The sequence below is a fragment of the Nilaparvata lugens genome, chromosome 5 (genome assembly GCF_014356525.2).
Source record: "Nilaparvata lugens isolate BPH chromosome 5, ASM1435652v1, whole genome shotgun sequence".
In the NCBI taxonomy this organism is placed as follows: domain Eukaryota; kingdom Metazoa; phylum Arthropoda; class Insecta; order Hemiptera; family Delphacidae; genus Nilaparvata; species Nilaparvata lugens.
Window position 1 is genome coordinate 49,028,512 of NC_052508.1, and position 27,330 is coordinate 49,055,841.

The 27,330-nt window shown below is 34.8% G+C and overlaps 1 protein-coding gene across 1 annotated transcript; it reads left to right on the forward strand.

The window, feature by feature from the left end:
- The first annotated feature begins 34 nt into the window (after window positions 1-34).
- On the forward strand, window positions 35-13,202 carry LOC111049371 (tRNA-dihydrouridine(47) synthase [NAD(P)(+)]-like). The gene is made up of 6 exons (XM_039429519.1): window positions 35-390; window positions 808-1,004; window positions 2,997-3,113; window positions 5,829-6,005; window positions 6,513-6,703; window positions 13,046-13,202. The coding sequence occupies exons 1-6, from the start codon at window positions 294-296 to the stop codon at window positions 13,200-13,202; spliced, it is 936 nt and encodes a 311-aa protein (XP_039285453.1). The 5' UTR covers window positions 35-293.
- The last annotated feature ends 14,128 nt before the right edge of the window (window positions 13,203-27,330 follow it).

Genomic DNA, 27,330 nt, shown 5'->3' on the forward strand with positions numbered 1-27,330 from the left:
TGTACACACCTGAAATGAAATGTCAGTTTTGTTGTAATAGTAATTTTCATTTATCAGGTACGGTTCACAACATATCGATGAAAAAGGCAATAGTATTGTAGACCAAAATTTACTAGACAAATGGAATTCGAATGAGCAAGTACAAACTATCAATTCGCTCTCGAAAACAGTACAGGTTGACCTAAGGAAACGTAAATACGATTTTGCAAGAAGTGAAGAAGCTCTTCAGCGATTGGATAAACGGAAGCCAAAGGCAAAACCAGAATCCGACAAAGCAGCAGACGTCAACGAAAATGGTTCAGAATCTACTGAAACTAAGGGTGATGCTGAGAAACGTGTTGGTCCTGCTGATACTGAAACCTTCAAATCTCCTAGAGAAAAAGCAAAAAAGGTAAACGTTGTTCAGTCATTGTACCATTTTATTACATTTTGCTCATGCTGGAAACAACTCTATATTATAATTATTTATTTTATACCTAGAATAATAATTTCAACATTTTGCCCATTACTTTAAGTAAACGGCGAGATAAGACTTCCTAAAAAGTCTCACTATAAACTAGAAACATATCAGTATTATTATCACTATTATTCCTTGACCATTCACTACATACTGTAAATTCAACTTACTAATAAACAGTATAACCAAAAGTATTTTTGGATGTGGCTGGAAGAACATTTTTTTATTCACATTGCAATACAATTTCCTGTGCATTGTGTAAGTTTTGTCAAAGTTATAATGCAAATCTGTGAAGATAGATTTAATTGACCACTTCACTTCAATCACCTCCAGTAATTTTGTATCATTATAGATAGACTGGAAAGATAAGTTGTATCTTTCTCCTCTGACAACGGTTGGAAATTTGCCTTTCCGCCGAATATGCAAAGAGTTCGGTGTTGATATCACTTGTGGCGAAATGGCAATGGCTTCGAACATCCTACAGGGTGCAAATCAAGAATGGGCTCTGATAAAGCGACATGCAACCGAGGATATATTTGGTGTTCAGGTAAGCATTTAATATCTTCAATATTTTCGTCTTTTAATCTACCAGTTTTATAAATCATTTAATCACTATTTCAAATTTCGATTTTCATTAAGTAAATTTTCTCGGAATTGTTTAGATCTTTATGTTTTCAATAGGCTAAATTTATCTAATTCATGGAAAGAGAGGAATAGGTTTGCTGCTCAAACCTGCTTCTTTTTGAAAAATGAGCTTCTCTCCTGCAGAATACTGCTCTTCTGTTTGGCTTAAGGCTGGTCACACACTGATTAGTCAAGACAAGACTAGTCACGTTTAGTCACAATATTTCATATTGTTGCTTATGACGCAACTCACACTGATTAGTCATTGCAATTAGACATGACTCCATAAGCAACTATGTGAAGTATTGTGACTAGTCTTGTCTTGACTAATCGGTGTGTGACCAGCCTAATAGTGCTCTTATCCATATAGTTGATACAGTTCTCAATCAGTCCTGTCATATGGTTTCTGGCTCCTTGAGATCTATACCTCTGCACTGGTTGCCCGTATTAGGTCATATAATGCCACCTAAGATTCGTCGGTCAAGAGTATTAGTTAGGGAATACTCAATTCAATTCAATTTTATTTTTCATGTTATGCATCGTATATAATACAATATTAACACAGGTCATAAACATTTCATCAAACAATACACATCATAAATACATTACAAATGTCACCTCAATATACATGTAATATAGTCTATATAATTAAAAAACTAATATGATAAACTATAATACTCGAAAATATGTTCCAATCCAGACCTTCCTATACATGAGGACATCAACGACACCAACTTTTCCAATTTAAAATCTAGGTTGCCTTCAGCCAAGTCTGCTCAAAGTCTCCTTGAAGAGAAATTTGATTGTGCGGCTGAATGGGTGGATTCAGCCACTACCTCCGTCAACAAAGCCATAGTGCATTCTGGTGACGTCAGCACAGGTAGGGCTATTCACCACCTCCTACACCAATAAAAACACCAACTCACATTTGTTGATTTCAGCTGATCTATATCAGATAGTGGTTTTATTGGTGTAGGAGGTCGTGAGTAGCCCTACCTGTGCTGACGTCACCAGAATGCATTATGACTTTGTTTACGGAGATGGTAACTTCATATGGTGCTTCAGCACCAGCAGAGCGGCATAGTGTACTGGATTCGACAAAACCGCCTGGTGGCTTTCATCTGTCAAGGAAACGGTGGTGTCGCCACAATAGGGTTCGAACAGGGCATCGGCGTTGTGAAGTTTCCCTAACAAGATGGGGCATGAGGCCCAGTGCAGAGTGTGACTGTGGCGAGCCGAGACAAACAGATGAACACATAGCTTTCAACTGCAGCCGCCAACCTTATGCTGGTCAGCCTCAGGATTTTATTTCTGCAACACCAGGTTAAGTAGTGGATTGACTGGATGGATTAGATTTTAACCTCTAATGCTCTAATTATCCACAAATGTGTGTAATTTGTTTTTAATCTCTGTATTTTTAAACCTAGCCTTATACGGCCGGTTTCCGAGCTCGGGATTTGGCCAAGTTCTAGACTTTAAACAGCTGGAGACAGAAAATTTGGTTTCCGAAACGGGGCGTAGTCGTAGTCATTGTCATAGTCACGTTTGAATTAAATTTAGAAAAACTAGAAAATTGAACACAAATTAAAGAGAAAATAGTGTAAAGTTTCAGCTATTTTGAATTATTTAGAGATGTTTAATTTCGTCAAAGAAAAACGTTTTCAATTCTAGAAATGAGAAAACAAAAACTGCGACCACTGTCATAAAAAATGCGTCTACGCCCTGTTTTGTAAAGCCAATTTTCTGACTTCAGCTGTTTAAGGTCTAGAACGTAGCTAAATCCTGAGCTCGGAAACCGGCCCATAATGATATTAAAAATATTTTCTATTCCATATTTATTTGGTTTTTAGTCATCATTGCAGAAATACCATACACATAATATAAATATACTGATATTGTATGAAATTTATTTCAGGTTTGCGGTAACAATCCGTATGTTCTGACTAGATGTGCTCAGGTTCTTCAAGAGCAGGCCAACATTGACTTTGTTGATATCAACATGGGCTGTCCGATTGATCTAGTCTATCAACAGGTATTAAACGGTCCCATTTACTTTATTGAGCAATATTTTTTTTATCCTATATTATTAATAATACAGTGCATTATTTTGATCTATTCTCTCAAACGTTTTTGGGCATTGTGTTTAACAAGTGAAAATTGAATTCACATTCTGTGATGAGTAACATTGCTATCATCAACGTTAGTGAATTATACGTATGTTTAATTAATATAATAATTTGTCATCTAAAAGGTAATTATTATCAATTATATAATATTCTCATCCATTGATCTAATTTCAAATATATATTTTTTAAATTGGAATTGATTTTACGATTAGCACGAAATAATTATAAAATTATCCGAGAATAGTAAAAAGTATAGGGCTATATAAAAATGCAATATATACAAGATGATCAATTACAGTGATGTCCACGTTGTAATGGCAGTGGAGAAAGATATAAGAACAGGGTTGCCAATTGTTTAATTACATTTCCACATTGTTAAAAACGGATTTGGCAACTTAGCGGAGCTAGAAAAGGACAGCCCTATCTTTGTCGAATGATAAATTAGGATAGATAGCAACACGAATGTTTATCAAATACCGCCATTATAACGTGGACCTATATAGTTGTACAATACAAGAAATAACATAGAACTGTACTACAGGCATTACTATTGCCTTTAGCCAAGTCTGCTCAAAGTCTCCTTGAAGAGAAATTTGATTGTGCGGCTGAATGGGTGGATTCAGCCACTACCTCCGTCAACAAAGCCATAGTGCATTCTGGTGACGTCAGCACAGGTAGGGCTATTCACCACCTCCTACACCAATAAAAACACCAACTCACATTTGTTGATTTCAGCTGATCTATATCAGATAGTGGTTTTATTGGTGTAGGAGGTCGTGAGTAGCCCTACCTGTGCTGACGTCACCAGAATGCATTATGACTTTGTTTACGGAGATGGTAACTTCATATGGTGCTTCAGCACCAGCAGAGCGGCATAGTGTACTGGATTCGACAAAACCGCCTGGTGGCTTTCATCTGTCAAGGAAACGGTGGTGTCGCCACAATAGGGTTCGAACAGGGCATCGGCGTTGTGAAGTTTCCCTAACAAGATGGGGCATGAGGCCCAGTGCAGAGTGTGACTGTGGCGAGCCGAGACAAACAGATGAACACATAGCTTTCAACTGCAGCCGCCAACCTTATGCTGGTCAGCCTCAGGATTTTATTTCTGCAACACCAGGTTAAGTAGTGGATTGACTGGATGGATTAGATTTTAACCTCTAATGCTCTAATTATCCACAAATGTGTGTAATTTGTTTTTAATCTCTGTATTTTTAAACCTAGCCTTATACGGCCGGTTTCCGAGCTCGGGATTTGGCCAAGTTCTAGACTTTAAACAGCTGGAGACAGAAAATTTGGTTTCCGAAACGGGGCGTAGTCGTAGTCATTGTCATAGTCACGTTTGAATTAAATTTAGAAAAACTAGAAAATTGAACACAAATTAAAGAGAAAATAGTGTAAAGTTTCAGCTATTTTGAATTATTTAGAGATGTTTAATTTCGTCAAAGAAAAACGTTTTCAATTCTAGAAATGAGAAAACAAAAACTGCGACCACTGTCATAAAAAATGCGTCTACGCCCTGTTTTGTAAAGCCAATTTTCTGACTTCAGCTGTTTAAGGTCTAGAACGTAGCTAAATCCTGAGCTCGGAAACCGGCCCATAATGATATTAAAAATATTTTCTATTCCATATTTATTTGGTTTTTAGTCATCATTGCAGAAATACCATACACATAATATAAATATACTGATATTGTATGAAATTTATTTCAGGTTTGCGGTAACAATCCGTATGTTCTGACTAGATGTGCTCAGGTTCTTCAAGAGCAGGCCAACATTGACTTTGTTGATATCAACATGGGCTGTCCGATTGATCTAGTCTATCAACAGGTATTAAACGGTCCCATTTACTTTATTGAGCAATATTTTTTTTATCCTATATTATTAATAATACAGTGCATTATTTTGATCTATTCTCTCAAACGTTTTTGGGCATTGTGTTTAACAAGTGAAAATTGAATTCACATTCTGTGATGAGTAACATTGCTATCATCAACGTTAGTGAATTATACGTATGTTTAATTAATATAATAATTTGTCATCTAAAAGGTAATTATTATCAATTATATAATATTCTCATCCATTGATCTAATTTCAAATATATATTTTTTAAATTGGAATTGATTTTACGATTAGCACGAAATAATTATAAAATTATCCGAGAATAGTAAAAAGTATAGGGCTATATAAAAATGCAATATATACAAGATGATCAATTACAGTGATGTCCACGTTGTAATGGCAGTGGAGAAAGATATAAGAACAGGGTTGCCAATTGTTTAATTACATTTCCACATTGTTAAAAACGGATTTGGCAACTTAGCGGAGCTAGAAAAGGACAGCCCTATCTTTGTCGAATGATAAATTAGGATAGATAGCAACACGAATGTTTATCAAATACCGCCATTATAACGTGGACCTATATAGTTGTACAATACAAGAAATAACATAGAACTGTACTACAGGCATTACTATTGCCTTTATGGAATACACAAGAAAATCAACAAAATTATTGAAATTGATGAAAAATACTATACCAGAGGCAATAAAAAACTTCAAATCAATGTTTTTTGACACTGCATATTGTGAGTAGAAATTTTAATAACAGATTTCACTTTTTTCAAGGGAGGTGGATGTGGCCTTATGAGGAGAGAAAAGGTTCTCTATTCAGTTGTGGAGTGCATGAATGATGTGCTGGATATACCTTTGACTATAAAGATGCGAACGGGAGTGTATAGCGATAAGAATACTGCGCATAAGCTCATAAGCGGTCTTTGTGATCGTGGAGTATCTCTAATAACTGTAAGTTTTTACAAGAAATTGGCACACTAAGTCGGTTTGTTGTATCAGAAATTAAATTCAAGTCGTTTGTATTCTCATTGATGATGAATTGAATTTCTCTTATTTCTTTTTCAATAGAAACTTTTAATTGCTGCTAAATCCTATGCAGTAGTTTGATTCATCTTCAAGCAGCGTACAGACCTACGCTCCACGAACACGCGCATTTTGCTTTTCATCAGCTGACCCTATGCTTATTATTTTATCTTTATCTTACTGTTTCAGTACCATTACAGTATAATAAGTTAAACATCAGGTGATGATAAGCTAAATACGCGCGTTCGTGGCGCACAAGTTTGTACGCACCTTTAAATGCAATTTAGTTCAATGATCGTGCTCAATCTGTCTATGTATATCCTGGTATTTTTTCAAATTCTTTGCATTTTGTCAAATATTGTAGGTTAATGGTATATTATGGCAAACAAACTATTTTATTCGATTTTATAGTTATTGAAATGTTGTACATTTCAGGTTCACGGACGCTCGAGAGAGCAACGCTACACGCGCTCTGCTGATTGGAACTATATTGAAACATGTGCTGCGCTAGCTGGACAAACACCACTTTTTGGCAACGGAGATATACTCTCTTACCAGGATTATGTTGAAGCGCGAGTGAGTATTCAATTTGATCTGGTTCTGCATTTCATAGCTACCTACCTCATGCACGAGATGGAGGTTACAAAGTCCATTCTCAAGGATGGGGTGGACCCCCATTAGTACCCCAGGAAAAAGACTCATGTCAGTTGATAGAGCTAATAAATAACTATACAGGGTATGGATTTGAAAAAAATCGTTAGAGCCGTTTTTGAGAAAAACGTGAAAAACATGGTTTTTTTGTAACTGTCATTTTTCTCAAGAATATTACGGAGCTCCTGGAATTTCCCCAGAAATGAGACTCATGTTAGTTGATAGGGCTTATGAATAGCTATCCATGGTATAAATTTGAAGAAAATCGTTAGAGCCGTTTTCGAGAAAACCGTGAAAACATGGTTTTTTAGTAATTATCCGCCATTTTTCTCAAGAATATTACGGAGCTCCTGGAATTTCCCCAGAAATGAGACTCATGCCAGTTGATAGGGCTTATAAATAGCTAGCCATGGTACAAATTTGAAGGAAATCGTTGGAGCCGTTTTCGAGAAAACCGTGAAAACATGGTTTTTTAGTAATTATCCGCCATTTTTCTCAAGAATATTACGGAGCTCCTGGAATTTCCCCAGAAATGAGACTCATGCCAGTTGATAGGGCTTATGAATAGCTATCTATGGTATAAATTTGAAGGAAATCGTTGGAGCCGTTTTCGAGAAAACCGTGAAAACATGGTTTTTTAGTCATTATCCGCCATTTTTCTCAAGAATATTACGGAGCTCCTGAAATGAGACTTATGCCAGTTGATAGGGCTTATAAATAGCTATCCATGGTATAAATTTGAAGAAAATCGTTAGGGCCATTTTCGAGAAAAACGTGAAAAACATGGTTTTTTAGTAATTATCCGCCATTTTTTCCGCCATATTGAATTGAATTTTATTAAATTTCTTATTGTCGGGTCCTCATGGTATAAGGACCTTAAGTTTAAAATTTCAAGTCAATCGGTTAATTAGGAATGGAGTTATCGTGTTCACAGACATACACACACACACACATACACCACACACAGACCAATACCCAAAAATCACGTTTTTGGACTCAGGGGACCTTGAAACGTATAGAAAACTTGAAATTGGGGTACCTTAATTTTTTTTGGAAGCAATACTTCCTTACCTATGGTAGTAGGGCAAGGAAAGTAAAAAGCATGAAAATCAAGAGTATACAAAACTCATATAAAAAACTAAATGTATAGTGTTTGTTAACATTGTATATTGCGATTTATCTATCAAAATAGTTTAAGGCAATCACTCCATATATTTATATAAAAACTTTTAGTTATTTTTTTTCTATTATAAAGTTGAAGAAGCCTGATTCTGAAGCAACCAATTGTATTGAGTTTACTAAATTAAAAGCCAATCAAAAAGAAGCTTACAAATCGTTCAAGGAAGAGATAAAATTTTTCTGAAAACCACCTTCTTCTGGCTTGTGATCTCGTTCTGAGAGGATGCACATGTAGTTAGGGTTCTTTCTTCCTTTAAATTTTAAATTATCAAGCCTATCCCTCTTTAAAATGTGAAATATTTGTGATTAATGTTAAATTATCTGTGAACTCAGTGTTGTTGAGAGTTCTTAATTGTAATCAATTCCCACAAATACATTTTAATACAGAAAGTAATCTATAAGAAATCGGGACCACGCGCGAGCCCAGCAGAGATGAAAGGGACCTGCATAATTAATTATTGGAAATAATTAATTCAATCTACGAGACCATCAAGAACATCATTAATGTGAGTGGTAGATCAAACGAGCTCGTTATAAGGCCTTTCTGTTCATAGTTGGGGAGTAAATCAAAGCGCAATATATAGTCTACAAATTAACTTAAGACAAGGAAAATTCGCAACGTGTTGAGTGCTATCACATAGTTTGTAAGAACGTTTTATGAATTTTTTATCTATGTGGGAAGCTTACTTCCATGCATGGCACGAACCCATTATAAAACCCTGAGATCTTATATTTTGAATATTAATTTGACAATTATTATTTTGCTAATTGATCAAAGTAAGTCATATCAAATCTATAGACCAAACAGGTTTTAAATGGTAGAATTATGAATTGACTTGAAAGTCCACGCATCAGTATTAAACATAATAATATATTTATAAATTTAAAGCTCACTATAGTGAATGCTATTAAACCTTGTGATAATTGTTAAACTGTTGAAGAGTTTCTATATATTGGAAATTATAGATATAGAATATTTTATTTATATATTGTTTTATGGGAATATATATTTGTGTTTTATGTCAGCATACAAAATCATAGAAGTTTATTTTATCCTAACTCATCTCGTGATATACAGTTTGAGCTGTCTTGGTACCAAGAAATATTCGTCTGCAGCATATAAAATTATTAAATCAATTAATATTGATCTTGTTAAGAACATTCAGTACTTATCATCCTTTGATGATAGTCACATTAGTCTGCCAGAAAAAATATATTGATAATTATATTAATAAGGTTCCAGTTATATCATATAAGGATCCAGAGAGCTTCAAGAACTGGCATTGTAAGTTCTAAAGAATTTCGGAAGGATAAATTGGTGAATACCTGTATTCATGGCAAGCGTTTTAAGGATCAACTAGAAAAAACCATAGTTGGTCTTTATTATTCTCTATTGTGTACATGGTTACTGATAATCAGTCATCAACTATTCTTTTGATTTCCTCATTGGTATTCTTCAAGAACTTCATAGAAGCAGCGGTAAGAATTATTAATCACCAGTCATTGAACCCTGTGGTGATTAATTATATTGGAAAATTCATGTATCTACCACTGAGCTAAAGCTGCGGTTTGTACCCAGCAATTTTGCGAGCCAGACGGCCTTAATTATTGTGAATTTATTCACAAATTAGGGATTTTAGCAACTGCTCTTGCAAATATCAGAAGCACGTCTTTACAATGTCTTCTGCCAACACCTTTTTATATCAACAGGGAACCTCTAGTATTCTCTATTACTGGTTTTTTGCATCCTCTATGTATTGCAAGATCAAATCAGCAAGACTTCAAGTACCATGATCCAAAACATGTGTATTATATCAGAACACATTATTAATACAAAAAATCCCACCTAAAGGCTGTGACGTTATATTTGGCGTCACATGTGCCCTGCTGGCAGCAGTCGGTAGAGCAAAAGATTTTTGAATAATATTATTATTTTTACGCCTCCTGAAAGAGAAATACCACAAATTTCTTACCAGCTCTTCAAGGAGCTCAAATAATTCTCTGCTTTCAACGGCTGCAAACGGTGGCTGCTTTATCAGTTTACAGTTCTTATGACTGATCTGGTCGACTCCACAAATATAGATGCAGAAGATGTAGATAGATATAAGGATTCTGATTTTTGCACTAGACAATATGGTATCAACATCAATGCCACTCGCCACCATCTGACAAAGGGGTCAGCAGTGTGAGATGATACTGAGTGGAATCAAAGTTGATACTCTATCAGAATACCTTATAAATTCTATTAATTTATATTGTTGCTGCAACCTAATACTATGACACTTGTGTTCTTCCAAATCAGATGTGATGATTCTGAATAATTTAAGTAAATCTTAAGAACATAATATTTCCAAAGATTTGATAATCAATGCTGTATATCGCCGATTTATCCAAAGAAGAATATAGTTGGTTGATAATCTAAATAATTTGTCAATAGTAGTAATAAAATAGACTAGAACAAGATTGGTCATGCATGAAGATAGGATCATAAATGAAGGCTACACCATTCAACAAATAAAATATATAATTACATGAAAATATCAACAAGCAATAATAAAAGATAGAATGATAAATATAAAAATAATATGAGAAATTATATATAGCAAAAAGTATCACAGATAGCTCACAAAAAGATTTTACTTCGATTATTAGCATCAATTAATAAATCATTTGCTCCTTCAATCAGCATATATTCTTTCTATTTATATGGCCCAGTTGTTGACTTGCTGTTGCTTGTCAAATAAAATTTATGAATCTTGCTTCCAAACAATATGAGAAATAAAAAATATTAAAATATCTCAGGGCTTGGGTTTGGCCTCTGGTGGAAATCAGATAAAATAGTTTATCTTATGAACATGAGCTTCAGAAAATTCTTATAAATTACTGATAAAAAAAAGATAAATAAGTGAGCATATATAATAAATCAAATATTAATAAATATTTTATTTGTGCATACTTAAATATTAAATTCTCAAAAATTGTTCTTAATAAGACTCCCTTTACGTTTTGAATATTTGTGCAAATTTCAATATTAAGTTGATTTTTGAATAAACCTTCAATGAGCTAGCTTTATTCATTCATAGCACTGAGGGCCCTCCTCTTTAATAATGATTGAACTTACGTGTTGATTTTTCACAATTATTGATGGCAGTCTGGATTCGTCTCGGTGTCCTAAACCTTTTCTGGTGGGCTGCTGTCGTCCTCTCCAGTGGGAATATTTAAATTTAACAACTCATGTCATACTGAGACATCACTGAGTCTTATGAATTTTATTCTTTAATTACATGAATCAAACTTAAACTTTGACAAAAATTATTTAATGTTTAAAAGGGATTTAGTCTAGTGCTCTCATAATTGGTGGGTGTCCCTGGTGACCTCTGGCAAGCAAGTGGGCTGTGGGTCTTCCCCTATTCTTTCTCAACGATACTTCTGTCTTTTTAATTTACATAAAATTTAAATATCCTCTCCCATTGGCGGATTTTAAATACTCCGCAATGATGTAATTTAGTACTGTCAAATAGTCCATAACAAAACATCATATTACTATCCATTGAGTGAATATTTTAGTCTTAAACTCTTATTTTATATTGATTACATAATTCCGTACATTCTATAACAATTACAATTTTTTATAAGTTTTATAAAGACCATGTGGAGATTTTGAATTAAATCATTTCTAGCGCTGGTCAAATACTGCATTGTGATTGGTATGTTGCACTTAATAAAACTAGATCCATTTCCTTCATCTTTTTGTTTTGTTTTTTATATTTTTGCTCATGCTCATTGATATAATAAATATTTTTGTGCTTTCTCAATCGCTTTTGTTTACATTTATTTGGCATGCTTAGCTTACTAAATCCTCTGATCCTAGCCTTAGTGAATGCTGCCTAGACGCAATTAATTTGCCACAAGGTGTCTGGCTAATTTTCAAATATACGGCTCGACCGATTACTAAGGTCGCCGACTAGCTAATATCAAAAAACCTAACCTCAAATATTATATTTATCATATTAAATAATTGCAACCAGACTTTTATTTTCATTAGGCTGTTGATAATCTTAGCCTTGAGAGTCGTTATTATCTAATCTCTAGACAATTGATACCGTAACTGGTGATAACAATTTCCAGCTTCTTGTGCTGAGACCTATCAATTTCTTTCAATATTAGTTTTTGGGAAATGCCCAAAAAATATTGTTACAAGGCACATACAGAAACAGACAGATGGTAAAAAACAAACGTCTGCATGCAGACGTGAGCAGCAGACATACGGACGTCTTTGTGCTTGTAACATTTCAATACATGGGGAGTGATTTTCCTGCCGTCTGCTGTTGTGTGCATTCGCCTAGCACACAAACTTGAAGCTAGTTCGATTCAAGCATTTTCATAATCCTTTCATACCAATATCCACCAATAAGGGTGAACGCATAACAAGGAGGTAGCGACAGAGATGGAGGCAGAGGTTGAGATAGAGGACCACAAATACATATTTTTGTGTTAAGAGTGGCCGCAGCTTGAAGAGGTCGAGGTAAGCCGCGCGGTAAACCTCTAACTCGACATCTTCAAAATGGGCACCCATAACACAAATTGTATTATTTGTTATGGTTACATCCCATAATTGGGTTACAAACCTATTTATTATGGTTATTATATCGTTTGGAACATCATTCATAGGGCCGTTTGCACAGTCAAAGCTTAAACTGAATTTAATCAGCTGATGTCTTAAACTCAAAATGTACCACATTATAGCGAACAAAACTTGATATCAATTTAATTGAGATCAAAATGAAATTAGAACTTGAACTGACACTGTGTAAACAGCACTTAGTGATGAGGAATTATGGAATAATACTTTAAAAGAAGTTAGAGCTATCTGATTTAATAAGAGACAATGATGACAAACCACTTGAACTGAACAGCTCCACTAGCTAATAAGCTCCTAAACATGCCGATAATGCATTTAAATTGTCGTTTCTATAATTTGATAAAGAACTGCCGCTCAGATGTTGAGTACTGCAACTTGCTGATAAGCTAATAACCACTGCAAAAAGCTCATATAAACTTGTAACTTGTGTCAGTCACTTGGTCCGATGAAGAAGAGCCCTGTGACGTGAGAAATAATGCTCGGCAGATGATTGCAGTGAGAAGCTGGTGGCAGAGGTGAAGAATGTCAACAACCCTTGTGATAGATGTCAACAAGGTTCAAGTCTGGCTGTCTTGTTAGCAGCGCTATTAGTGCTGCGAGAATGGCGTAGGGCTGAATTGCGCCTTGTTACTATCAGACAGAGTCAGACATGACAGACAACTGAGATTGCAAAATATAAGATAGAAAACAATGTTATCAACAAATTAAAATGAAAAATCCAGTACCTTTTTTTTAAATTGTTACAAAATGTTCTAGCATTAATCTCATTTTAAAGTGAGTGTATGAAATAAATAAATAAATAACATTGAATGAATGCTATTAATGACTTCTAGTTTCTGTTAAATAAATGATAATTATTTAATGTTATTCATTATTTTATTCTTTTACTTGAAAATGACATAATCACAGTCACGTTGTGAGTACAAAATTGAAAAAAGGATACTTGATTTTTTTATTCTTATCTTTGATAATTAAGAGTAGCCCTAAGAGAGAAGGCGATCAGATAACAGTGCTAAATATAGAGAAATACAAAGAATAAAAAATATGTACAAGGTGATGAACTTTGAAATTGTGTCTCATGTTTCTATATTTTCATATTTGTTACTCTATTGCAATAAGATAACAATAATATAATTTCATGTGCACTATCAATATTAGAGGTGGGCCTAATGTGTCTTGGGTGAGTACAATATTCAAGTTTAGTAAGATATCATTTCAACTACTAGTGTGAGTACAATGGCTAGGAATAAGAAATAAAATGTGTCATACATGACATCAAAACCTATTCAATTTTTGAAATATTATTTTGTTTAAATTGGGGAGTGTTTTAACTGGACCTTTGAAGAGCAGGCCAAGGGATTTATTTGTTAAGGTAAAGTAAGATCTATAATTCTAAATAGTAATTTTAGTTTTATTATCATAAACTGAACGACCACAGATCGGCACAGCGAGTAGCCCCTGTAATATTCATCTGATTATTATTTCGTAATAAATTCTTATTATAATTCTAATTTCTTAATAAAATAATTTATTGTTTTGTTTTAATATCAAAAACCTGTACGATCTTTTCTTGTTTTTCATTTTTCCCACCCTTACATATTTGTTGAAGGCACATCTTGCTTACATATTTTGGTGGAGGCTTCTCCCGCCGTTCTACATCTTGCTTACAAATAGTATTAGGAATGACAAGAGAGAAAGAGAGAAAGTGAGACACAGAAAAAGGATGGAGTGTATATGAGTGATTGAACGTGGGACGTAATTTGACAGGGAGAAACGTGTAGCTTTGGTGTGAGGAAAAGATTAGTAGGAGGGGTAAGGAGGAGTGGTAAGGAGGAGGGGTAGTGATTGTCCCCTGTTCTAAGCTGTCCACAAATCTCCAATTTCAAGACATCTTCACTATCTCGACAACCTGACACTCCACACCCGCGTGAGTCGAGCGGCAATCCACTCATCCTCCCCTTATCAACCCCCCCACCACAACATTGGTGGTCATGGTGCACTTGAAGCTACACTCAACAACCACCAAATAACCAACCCCCGTAACTACTACTAAACAAAAAAAAGGCGTTAAGTAGAGCAAGTTGTTTCTACACCTTTTCCAATTGTATTTGAGGAAGTATCAATTGTAATTGAGAATAGTCATTTGTATTTGAGAAAACGTCAGATATAAATGGGAATAGTCAATTGTATTTGAGAAGTCATCACTTGTAATTGAGAATAGTAAATTTTATTTGAGAAAGTATCATTTTAATTTGAGAACATACGATTTGAAATCGAGAAGTTGTCAGTTGTAATTGGGAAATGATTTTAAAAAACCAGTACAGTACTTCCAGTATTTATATTTTTCATAAATGTACTCATATAAAATAGTATGGTAATATATTTATTATTCCAATGAAACGTTTAGTTTTTGAATAAAACATTATTTTTGAGCCCCAAAACCCAGTGAAGAATTGCCGAACTGTTTGATCAAGAGATCAAATTGATTGATGATAAAGTTCAATTGCGCCGTAAACATAGAGAATTTGATCTTCATCAAGTTAAATGTTTCACAAAATGTATGGAGACAAAAGTCGCATTGCCAATACATACATATAAATAATATTCTTAATAATCATTCGTAAACAGTACAGGGGAAATACTTTCACCATTGAAAATATTAATTTTCCCCCATGCAAAGTCTATGATAGTAATTGGAATACTGTGTACGTAGTACAGTATCCTTTCCTGCTCAAATCAAACCTGTACTGTAGGCTACAGAAGAGTCACGACATGTCAATGGGGAAATTTTCTCATTTTCAATTGATATCTTCTCATTTACATTTGACGATTTCTCAAATACAATTCACTATTCTCAATTACATGAGATGACTTCCCAAATACAATTGACTATTCTCATCTACATCTGACATTCTCTCAATTACAAGTGACTATTCTCAAATACAATTGATACTTTCTCAAATCAATTTGATACTTTCTCAAATAGAATTGAAAAAGGTATAGAATAGCTGTACCTATTTAATTGGTAACGTACATATTTATTGCTACCCTTTCATATTGCAATAACTTTCTCTTCTCAAATAATATCATACTAGGTGATCCCGGGTCGTACGAATGTGCCTCTTTATAAACTATTTTTATCCTCTTCTTTCTCTTCCTCTTCTTCCTCCTCTTCTTCTTCCTCTTTCTCTTCTTCTCTTTATTCTTCTACTTCTTTTTCTCCTTTTCCTTCTTCTTCATCTTCTTTCTTTTTTCTTCTTCTTCTTCATCTTCTTCCTCTTCTTTTTCTTCTTCCACTTCTCCTTCTTCATCAACACTTTCTCCTTCTCCTCTTCCTCCTTTTTCTTCTTCTACTTTTCTCTCTCTTTTCTTCCTCTCTCACTCTCTCTTCCTCTTTATCCTATCCTCCCATCTCTTGCTATGAGTGAACAATGAAAAATTCAATTTTTGTTTCACAACATCTGATCATCAAATCATAAGTTGATACGTGAAAATTTTCAATTCACTGATCCCAATGCTAAAGCAATGGCATAAATAATGAAACTTTGATCATTGTTTCCTTATGTCCCGGATGACTTTTTTCAAAATGTAGGGAGGAGTTGTCATTACAAAAAAATCTGGTGTGGTACACTCACAGAACTTTTCTTGCTCATTGAACTGTAAGCCTCATTCTTAAACGAGAATAATTTAGGGGAATAACATAATGACGATTGGCGGCAACATATTTGAAACTACGATCAGACTACTGTATGTGTATATATATAATTGTTTTCAGAGTACTTTTTCCTTTGTGTAAATTTTGAAATTCGATGATTTTTTAAAAGTCGTCAAAACAGGTGCTCTACAGATGAAATATCTCGACTATGTGTTCTTTTTATAAACTGCTCTACCTACCTACCTAATGCACGAGGTTAATGAAGGAGGTTACAAAGTCCATTTCTCAAGGATGGGGTGGGTACCCATTAGTTTCCCAGGAAAAAGACTCATGCCAGTTGATATGACTTATGAATAGCTATTCATGATATGAATTTGAAAAGAATCGTTAGAGCCGTTTTCGAGAAAACCGTGAAAAACATGGTTTTTCAGTAATTATCCGCCATCTTGAATTGAATTTCATTGAATTTCTTAGTGTCGGATCCTCATGGTATAAGGACTTTGAGTTTGAAATTTCAAGTCAATCGGTTAATTAGGAATGGAGTTATCGTGTTCACAGACATACACACACACACACACCACACACACACACACACACACACACACACACACACACACACACACACACACACACACACACCCACACACCACACACACACACCACACACACACACACACACACCACACACACACACACACACACACACACACACACACACACACACACACCACACACACACACACCACACCACCACACACACACACACCACACACACACACACACACACACACACAACACACACACACCACACACACACACACAACACACACACACACACCCAAAAATCATGTTTTTGGACTCAGGGGACCTTGAAACGTATAGAAAACTTGAAATTAGGGTACCTTAATTTTTTTGGAATGCAATACTTTCCTTACCTATGGCTAATAGGGCAAGGAAAGTAAAAACATGTTCTCCTATTTTATTTTCTTCTTCTTTATCTTCTTCTTCATCCTCTTTTTCTTCTTTTTCCCTTTCTTCTTTTACTCTTTCTTCTTCTTTTTATTATTCTCTTCATACTTCTATTCAGTTTTCTTCTTCTTCATCTTATTTTTCTTCTCTATCTCCTTTTCTTCTTATTTTTCTCCTTCTTTTTCTTCTATCAATCGGAAGTAATTATAATATTTTATTCAATATGATACAAATTATGTTATCAATGCACATAAATATGTTATAATTAATTGACATATTATGAAATTGAATGGTATAACTTGTTAATTGTTACTATTGGATTTGATAACGACAGTCAGCATGCTTATATTTATAATGATAGGCCTACCCTGGATCGAAATAACCTTCATGTTTACAATGAAGGAAGTACAAAAGTGATCAAATTCAATATCCCATTAAATACATCGTCTGTATAAAAGCTGTTCGTTTAAAACTTGATTTCCATTGAGATTACAGACTTTCAAAGACTTGATAGCTTGCATACATCCATCTTAGCTGGAAACTGCTGTATATCTTGTACAATAGTGTTTTCAAGTATAGCACAATAAAGTATTCAAAGCAAATTGAAAATACTTTAAAGATGTTTATCATATAAATTGTTATGATGCTTTGTAGACCCTACTCTATTAATGGGCAATAACTCCCTCGATCATTGATTATATTGATCTCAAATTCTACATTTATTTGATTGAGAACAAACGGATTTGTGGATTTGAAACATCATGATTCGTGTCAATAAGGAATCGATGTTACACTATCAATATGCAGAATGGGGTTTCATAAACGTTTAATAGTTCACTTGAGTTTTTCCTCTTCACTGTGAATCCACCTGTCCAGTGTTCCATCGTATATAAGACAAGGATTCTTTAACAATTGGTAGATGGTGTAATATCTAGTTTTGGAATATCATCATATCACCCATATTAATACGTTATAGTGTCTTGGATTCTTTATAGTATGATCAAGGAGTAATGGAGCTAATCATAATAATTATTATGATTATACCAATAGCATAGAGGCATAAATATTTATAAATAAAAAATAATAGCAAGAAGCGAGTTGTATGATAAATCAATTGGATCATTCAGCATTGTGCTGTTCCTCTAATTCGAGTTGCGGCGGGGGAGGGAAAGGGGGGAATGACAGTCCTCTGATTCAGGAGGAACACTTCAAGAGAATTTAGTTTGGGGCCCAAAATCAAGGGGGGCTACCAAAGAGGGGGAATAGGATATAAAAGGAAACTGCTGCAAGACAGGAGGGAAATTCAGTTCACCTAGGGAGTTAATGAGAAACAGTGTACCATCCCTTTGTGAGAGGGGGTGTGAGGTCATGATAAAGGGGGTCGAGGGGTTGACCTCGAAGAGAGGGCGTGGCCACGTTGCCCCTGACTCCTCCCCTTTTCCAAAGCAATCCCTGGAAATTTCCAAAGCAATCGCTGCTGGTGTATTTCAATGCTTCAGTAGCTGCTTTTCAATATCTAGCCTCATCATTCCATTTTCCGTCAGAATTTAGAGGCAGAGAGCGCTTCAGGCTTCAACGTCATTGATTTTCATAGCTTATTGGAAGAGGGAGACTCATTCGTTTGAAATATTGAAAAAGTTGGATAATTAAAATTGGATATTGAAACGTTGAGTATCAATTAGTTTTTCTGTCGTAGTCATCAGCTACTCGTCATTCACTCAACATCGTGTCTCTCTTACAATCATTATCATGATTGTTTTATTTATAAATGACTGGATGAGTAAACATTAATGAGAATGGTGAATGGAGAAATAATGAATGTTCCAACAATGAATAAATTTATTTCCATAAATTGAAGGAAATTTGTGACAGTTAATTACAGCTACAAAATTGCTTATTCTATCTGTAAATATTCGACATAGTGATTGCACTGATCAAATCTCTGTAACACACAGTTTCTGTGAACTTCTCACGCCATATACAAAGTTATTCATTTAAACGTTTTACTCGGGGCTCAAGCCAACAGTTCTTTTAAAAAAGTTGAGCATATTTCAATGTTTCATACATTTTAAATGAAAATTCTCCCACGATAAATTTATTGTTTCAATGAGGAATATATTCATTTGGATACATTAACTCATTCCCTCATTATCATATTGCATCACTTCCTCAAATATTTCTTAATTAAATGCTTGAAGTAATTTGTGAAGCAATTTTACTTCTCATTTACATAATAATATCGGGGCTTCGAGCTTCGCTCGTTATCTATTTATTGATAAACAGAACACAATTCATCAAAATGATTGGGGAAGGACAAACAGGCACAGCCCAAAACTGTTTCATCGGTAATTATTTCCAACAGACACATCAGCTACCGTATTGAAAAAGATGTACTCACTAAAATAGTACTCTATTCCTTATAAAACTCATGGATTTCATTATGAGATGATATTTTGTTTAAAAACTATGTAGTTTTATAGGTGTTAACTTGAAACAGCAATTTTTTCTTTGCATTTAAATTATAAATATACATTCTAAAACTAACGTTCTTCACTCGATCATGATAAGGTTTGGTTTTGTTTATGTTTACGTTTTCCATCACTAAACCGATTAATCAATCATATGGTTGCCTAGATTAAAATTATGAAAATCTGGTGTGGCGCACTCACACAAGTTTCCTTGCCGTTATGAAAATTGATCACCTGACGCTAGTGTTCCCGCGCATCTCAAGTCTACTATTCAAAGATTTGAGCCAGCTGGTGAAAGGGCAATAACGCTGGAGACACACATGAGGTCTGCTATCTCTTCATAGTGAATGATTTAATAGAATCAACAATAATTAGCAATTGAATAATCACATTCTCTCGAATTCAAAGCTTATTTTCAATTTTAGGTGAAAATGTTACTGAACATTAATTGTAGAGATTTTCATGCTCAATCTACTCCATTTTTTTTTATCAATTGTATCTGAAGCCTGATAATTGGGAATCTATCTGCATTGATGAGGCGGAGCTCCTGAAATTTTTACAGATATGAGACTTGTGGCAGTTGATGGAGCTTATCGATGACTATTTTAGGTATGAATTTGATCAAAATCGTTGGAGCCGTTTCCGAGAAAATTACGAAAAAACCTGTTTTTGACAACATTTTCGCCATTTTAGCCGCCATCTTGAATTGGATTTGTTCGAAATTGTTCGTGTCGGATCCTTATAGTGAAAGGACCTTAAGTTCCAAATTTCAAGTCATTCCGTTAATTGGGAGATGAGATATCGTGTACACAGACGCACATACACTCATACACACACACACACACACATACATACCAATACCCAAAAATCTGGTGTGGCGCACTCACACAACTTTCCTTGCCGTTATGAAAAATTATCACCTGACGCTAGTGTACACGCGCATTGCGCATCTCAAGTTCACTATTCAAATATCTGCCAGCTGGTGACAGGATAATAACGCTGGAGACACACGAAGTCTGCTATCTCTTCATAGTGAATGATATAATAGAATCAACAGTTGCCAACAGTTTGCATTATTCAATAAACACATTTTCTCGAATTTCGAGCTTATTTCCAATTTTAGGTGAAAATGTCACTGAACATTAATTGTAGAGATTTTTATGCCCAATCTTTTCCACTAGACTTTTTTTGTTTAAATTGTATCTGAAGCCTGATAATTGGGAATCTAAAATCACACTTTGCATTGATGGGGCGGAGATCCTGAAATTTTTACATATATGGGACTTGTGACAGTTGATAGAGCTTATCAATGACTATTTTAGGTATAAATTTGATCAAAATCGTTGGAGCCGTTTTTGAGAAAATCGAGAAAACCCCGCTGTTTTACAACATTTTCGCAATTTTAGCCGCCATCTTGAATTGGATTTGTTCGAAATTGTTCGTGTCGGATCCTTATAGGGAAAGGACCTTAAGTTCCAAATTTCAAGTCATTCCGTTAATTGGGAGATGAGATATCGTGTACACAGACGCACATACACTCATACACACACACACACACACACACACCACACACACACACACACACACACACACACACACACACACACACACACACACATAGACCAATACCCAAAAACCACTTTTTTGGACACAGGGGACCTTGAAACGTATAGAAATTGGGGACCTTAATTGTTTTCGGAAAGCAATACTTTCCTTACCTATGGTAATAGGGCAAGAAAAGTAAAAATTAGGATACTAATCCGCTCTTGAAGGTGTGACATTCTTAAAAAAAAACATGTTTGCCACCAATTTTTTTTCTATTTTTGCTCTCATAACTTTTTAAAAATCGATGGGAAAAATCAATGCTGATCATGAACTTATAGAGCATCAAATCCTCTTCAATTTGATGTATAATTTCACACTTTTACGGATTTCCCTATACCTTTTGCAGCAGCTTTAGTGTTGAATATGAAATCTCCATTTTTGCAACAATAGACCAATTGACATGGGAATTTGGAGGGAATGTTTTAAACAAAAATTTTGACTTTGCAGCTTTGTTGAGACCAGTTGGGAGGAGAACATATCTAAAGTCCCCATGATTAACTTCGAATATCATGATATACTCTAATTTAGAGTGATAAACCAAACAAACAAAATCAACATGTCAACAAATCAGATTATTTTGATAGAGTCTATTAAAATTTCTAGATAATATTTCTCGCGAGATACGTTAAGCTGATTGAATGATTACACAGCTGATCTCCCACACAGGCACACGCATCTTCTGTTATCGACAGACGACGAAATTATCATCTGTTCTTCCAAGGATGGATTATCCTTTTAATGTCCTTCAGCGAGTTTTCCCAGGGATGAGACCTAGTGCAATCTTTTGTCATCTAGAAATGCAGTATATTTGTCATCATAGAAAAATTCAAGATGGCGGCCTTCATTGACAGACACTTTTTTGAACTGTCAATGATGGCGTTATTAAAGAACATAAATGATAAAATATTCGTTTTAGAGGAAAATGTTATAGAAGAAAATTTGTAGAGTAAGGTCATTGAAATATTTTCGTTTAAAAAACGGTTGAATATCTTGAACGGTTATTGAAATATAAGCGATATAACATGACCCTAGAAATTTTGGGGGCTATTTTATATTTGATGTGTTGCCCGTGATTTCGACTTATCATCATCACGATCATTATTATGCTAGAACTAACGAAGAAATTGGGACATATTCCACGGCTGTTACCCAAAAATGACCACAGAATGACATTTGCGCCCGGACAGTCATGAAATCATGTATCAGAGCGTGTGGATAACTCCCAAATAGCCTAAGCTGATGTTATGAATAATTAATGAATGGAAAACTGTAGTAATTGCATACAATGAACTCTTCAGCTGTCTAAATGATGAATCATGAGATTTTTTTTCTTATGCACTTTCAATTTTATTCCTATATCCTGAAAAGGACGAAGGAGTTAGTCAGTTTTGTTGTCCAACGAACTTGACCTGGAAAAGGTTCGAAGAATACGTGTTCGAAATATTTATTTGAAGCTGTTTGATTAATTCTTTCTAAAGTTATTGTAGAAACAGACGAACATACAAACAGACGGACAATGACTTTGACCTTCAGTTAGTCAAAAGTGAGAACTCGCTAACGCTCGTCCTATAAAACAAAGATTTAAAATTAATATTTACGGGGTGGGGAATACATATTTGACAGAACTTCTGAGTTGCTTGACTGATCTACTTGAAATTTTGAATAAATATTCTAAATTTATCCAGGATGGTTATAGGACAATCTCCATCTTATGAATAAATCAATTCCAATCAATTTATCAAAACAAATTTATTCAAAGTTTTTACTGAGGAATTTCTATTGTTGTAAGTTGATAGGATAATATTTTTAATTTTCAGCATCGGAAACTATAATTCAATCCATTATTGTGTTTTTCTCAGACCCTTGCGGAGCACGGGCTACTTGTAATAAATATATTTTTAGAAGATGAATTGGGATCATCATTTATCAAATTCTTACATTCGTGATTCATTAAATCCATCAATTTGAAATCCATCAATTTGAAAATTTGTCAATGAAATATTATTAATTCTGTTACTGAGACTGTAGCTTCCATGAGAATAATAACACCTGCTAATTAGAAAGGGGTTGGAGAAAACTGACTTTGAGAGTTAAAGGGGGAGCGAATTAGATGTTGCTAAGATTCGGTTCTAAGGGGTCCTTTAAACGCTCATAATAAGTTGGATCCTGATTAAAAAAGGCCTTTGATGTTTATCACGATAATTAAACGGATAGGAGGGTGGAATACAATGTGATATCTTGCATCAACAGGCGAACGTGGATGACTGCTCAGTTAGCATTCTCTGAATGTCAACGAGACTAATAATCGAGTAAATGAAAAATGTGAAAGGAAGTTGGCAAGATAATAATATTGATAATATCATATATGAAAAGATACGCTTTTGGATTTCTTCTTCCTCTTATATTATGCATATTTCTAGCTTCCTTGATAAGTGCATTGAACTCATAAACAAAAAGGCTGGTTTGTATTGGTCTGTAAATGTGTTTGTATTATTGGTTTGTATTGATCATGGTTCATCTTACACAATTTCTTCTCTCAAATCTTCATATTTGATAAGCACAGAGAGGAAAGAGGAAATAGGGAAGAGGAAAAAGGACAGTGGACACGAGAGTATGGGCACAGAGAGTACATGAAAAATAGAGATAGAAGAAGCAAGTTGGAGGATAAGAAAAGAAGATGAAAACAGAAGAAAGTAATGTTAAGTAGAACTAAGCAGAATGGGCACAGAGAGTACATGGAAAATTAAGATAGAAGCAGTAAGTTGAAGGATAAGAAAAGAAGATGGGATCTGAGGAAAGTAATGTTAAGCAGAACTGATTGAGAAACGGAGAAGAAGATGGAAGGGAATGTGATAGCAAGAGAAAGGAATGTGAACATTGAATCAAAGATATTCGTTAAATATGGTAATGAGAAGCGAAACATCAATAAAAGGATGGAATGAAAAAATAACAGGAGTGTGAAGAATAGTGAGGATGAGAAGAAGAAGGAGAGGACGGAGAAGAAGAAGAAGAAGAAGAAGAAGAAGAAGAAGAAGAAGAAGAAGAAGAAGAAGAAGAAGATTAAGAAGAAGAAGAAAAAGGAGAAGAGAAAGAAGAAAAAAGAAGACGAAGAAGAAGAAGAAGAGGTAGAAGAAGAAGGAGAAGAAGGAGAAGAAGAAGAAGTGGGAGAATGAGAGGATTGGAATAATGTTGAGGAGGCGAAAAAAGGAGAACGATGAAGAGGAGATAAAGGACCAGAGAAGCAAGTTTAAGATAAGAAGTATCATAAGAAGCAGAAGAATTGATTTCAAAAAGGTTTTGAGGAGAAGAAAGGAAAGGAAGAAGAATGCTTGAAGGGGAGAAGATGGAGAAACATGAAAAGGAGAAACGGGAAAGAGTTTGGAGGAGGAGATTTCACGTAAAGGAGATGTTTCCAAAACGGCAGCGATTGCTTGATGTGATGAGGAGGGGTGGGGAGGAAGGGCACTGAATTAATACAATAATCGCAAAGTTGATTTCACGGCGTTTTGCGTTTGTGACTGATGGCATGCTTTCCTGCAAACCGAATCTCTTTCCCCTCCTGCCACCCCACAACCGATGTCGTTTCAGTAAGTTTGTTCCACCCTCATCGATAAATTCATCGACGCACTCGCACACACCAGCACACGCACAGCTCAGCACAGCAACATGCAAAATGCGGTCCCTGGCTACAAATCACAAATTCACAAGTTGACTTGATAGGGTTGCACTCTACTCCTGTACGCTACTCCATTCAATGCTTCTTTCTGTTCGCTCTTTGTCTATCTGTCACAGAGTCACACTGTTGCTCTCTTATCTCAATGATATTGATACTTCGATACCCATTTCTATTATGTTTTTTGAAAATTTAGAGAAAATTTATTTGTGCGATTCCATTGTGCCCTGTTAAATCATCTCATTTATCACGGGTTTTCATAAATGTTCACAGCTTTTTTCATATTATGTTATGACTGTATTATAACTAGTGACTCCCTGGGTTGGAGAACTGTTGTATTGTAATCTTTGAAGCCCGCAATTCTCAATTACACAGAGTTGGTGGGAATGATGGAAGCAGCTAAATATTCCTTTTACAAGAATAGTTTGATAGTAGGTTCCGTTTGGAATTCTATTTGAAATGAGAAATTATTGTGCTTCAACATCTTAGTCCCTCATATGAATCCAAATTCATTTTTTGGAATGAGAAGGTTGTCTTGTGATACATGATTTTGATACAGAGTTCCATGAGGGAATTAATGGCAAAAACCTCACATTGATATCTTAATAATTTATATTATATATATAATTTATAATATATGATATATATAACTAGCCGTCAGGCTATGGCTTCGCTCGCCATATACATCTAGCCAGGGGGCTCCGCTCCCTGGACCCCCGACTGGATCGTCCAAAAATGAGATCAGCGGGCTCGCTTCGCTCGCCTGCATGTAGACCTCAGCGGAACCTCTGTACCGAATTCTGGACCCCCGACTGGATTGTCCAAAAATGAGATCAGCGAGCTCGCTTCGCTTGCTTGCATGTAGACTTCAGTGGAACCACTGTACCGAATTTGAACGTATTATGTCAATTTGATCTCGAAAAACACCTGTTACTATATCGGCGTTGTGAAGTTGTGCTTCTGGGGGGTTTATCTCTTATGATATAGTCCCACGTTATGAAGCTATTGTGAGAAGTTGTGGATTGTAATTCCTTCACAGATAATATGGTGTTTCTGGTATTTATAAGAGCAGTCTCTAAATTCCCTCTTTTGCGAATAAATTCACAAAAAATTAAGGCCTTCCGGCTCGCAAAATTACTGGGTTCAAACCTCAGCTCTAGCTCAGTGGTAGAAACATGAATTTTATAAGTACAAATAATCACCATAAGGTTCAAGGACCCGGTATTGATAATTCTTACCGCTGCTTCTATGAAGTTCTTGAAGAATACCAGTAAGGAAATTAAAAGAATATTTGATGACTGATTATCAGTAACCGTGTACCACTAGAGAATAATCAGGACCAACTATAGTTGTTTCTAGTTGATTCTTAAAACGCTCGTCGTGAATACAAGTATTCACCAATATACCCTTTCAAAATTCCTTAGAACTTACAACGCCAGTTCTTGAAGCTCTCTGGATCCTTATATGATATAACTGGAACCTTATTAATATAATTTCTTAATATATTTGTTCTGGCTGATGAAATGAATATCATCAAAGGATGATAAATATTGAGTGCTCTGAATAAGGTTAATATTATTTGATTCTATGATTTTAAGTGCTGCTAAATATTTGTTGGTACCAAAACAGCTCAAACTATATAACACGAGATGAGTTGGGATATAATAAAAAATTCTATAAGTTTGTATGCTGACATAAAACACAAAATATATTCCCACAAAAAAGATGTGCATAAGATATTCGATATAACTATAATTCACTTAAATAATCTACTTTTAAAATCTGAATAATTATCACAGGCTTTGCTAATATTCACAATAATGAATTTCAAATTCATAAATATATTATATTTAATACTGGTACTTAGACTTCCAATCAATGCAAAATTCTGCCAATAAAAACCTGTTCGGTCTATAAGTTTGATATGATATACTTTGGTCAATTAACAAAATTAATATTTAATAAATTAATATTCAAACATGAGATCTCAGGGCTTTTAATATGAATTCGGGCTGTGCATGGAAGTAAGCTTCCTACATATAATAAATAAATTTATAAAATGTTCTTGTGAACTATGTGATATTGTTCAACACGTGGTGACTTTCTATTTTTATTCTAATTAATTGGAATAGCGCTTTTTTATTAATTATTACCCCACTGAACGTAGACAAATGAGCTCATTTGGTTTGACTTATCACTCACTGACTGAAGTTCTGGATGTTCTCGTGGATTGAATTAATTATTTCCAATAATTAATTAGGTAGGCTCCTTTTCGTCACTGCTGGGCTAACGTGTAATCCAGATTTTTATAAGTTTCTTTCGAATTAAAGCTATTTTTATGGGAATCTTTACAATTACGAACTCTTTGACAGCACTGAGTTCACAAACAATTACATTCAACAAACATACAT

Bases quoted from the DNA above. Each gene is read 5' to 3' on its own strand.
- LOC111049371 (XM_039429519.1), top strand. From the start codon at position 294: ATGGTTCAGAATCTACTGAAACTAAGGGTGATGCTGAGAAACGTGTTG. The intron at 6,006-6,512 runs GTAAGTTTTTAC...TGTACATTTCAG, and splicing joins GTGGAGTATCTCTAATAACT to GTTCACGGACGCTCGAGAGA. The intron at 6,704-13,045 runs GCACGAGATGGA...AGATGATTGCAG, and splicing joins TTCATAGCTACCTACCTCAT to TGAGAAGCTGGTGGCAGAGG.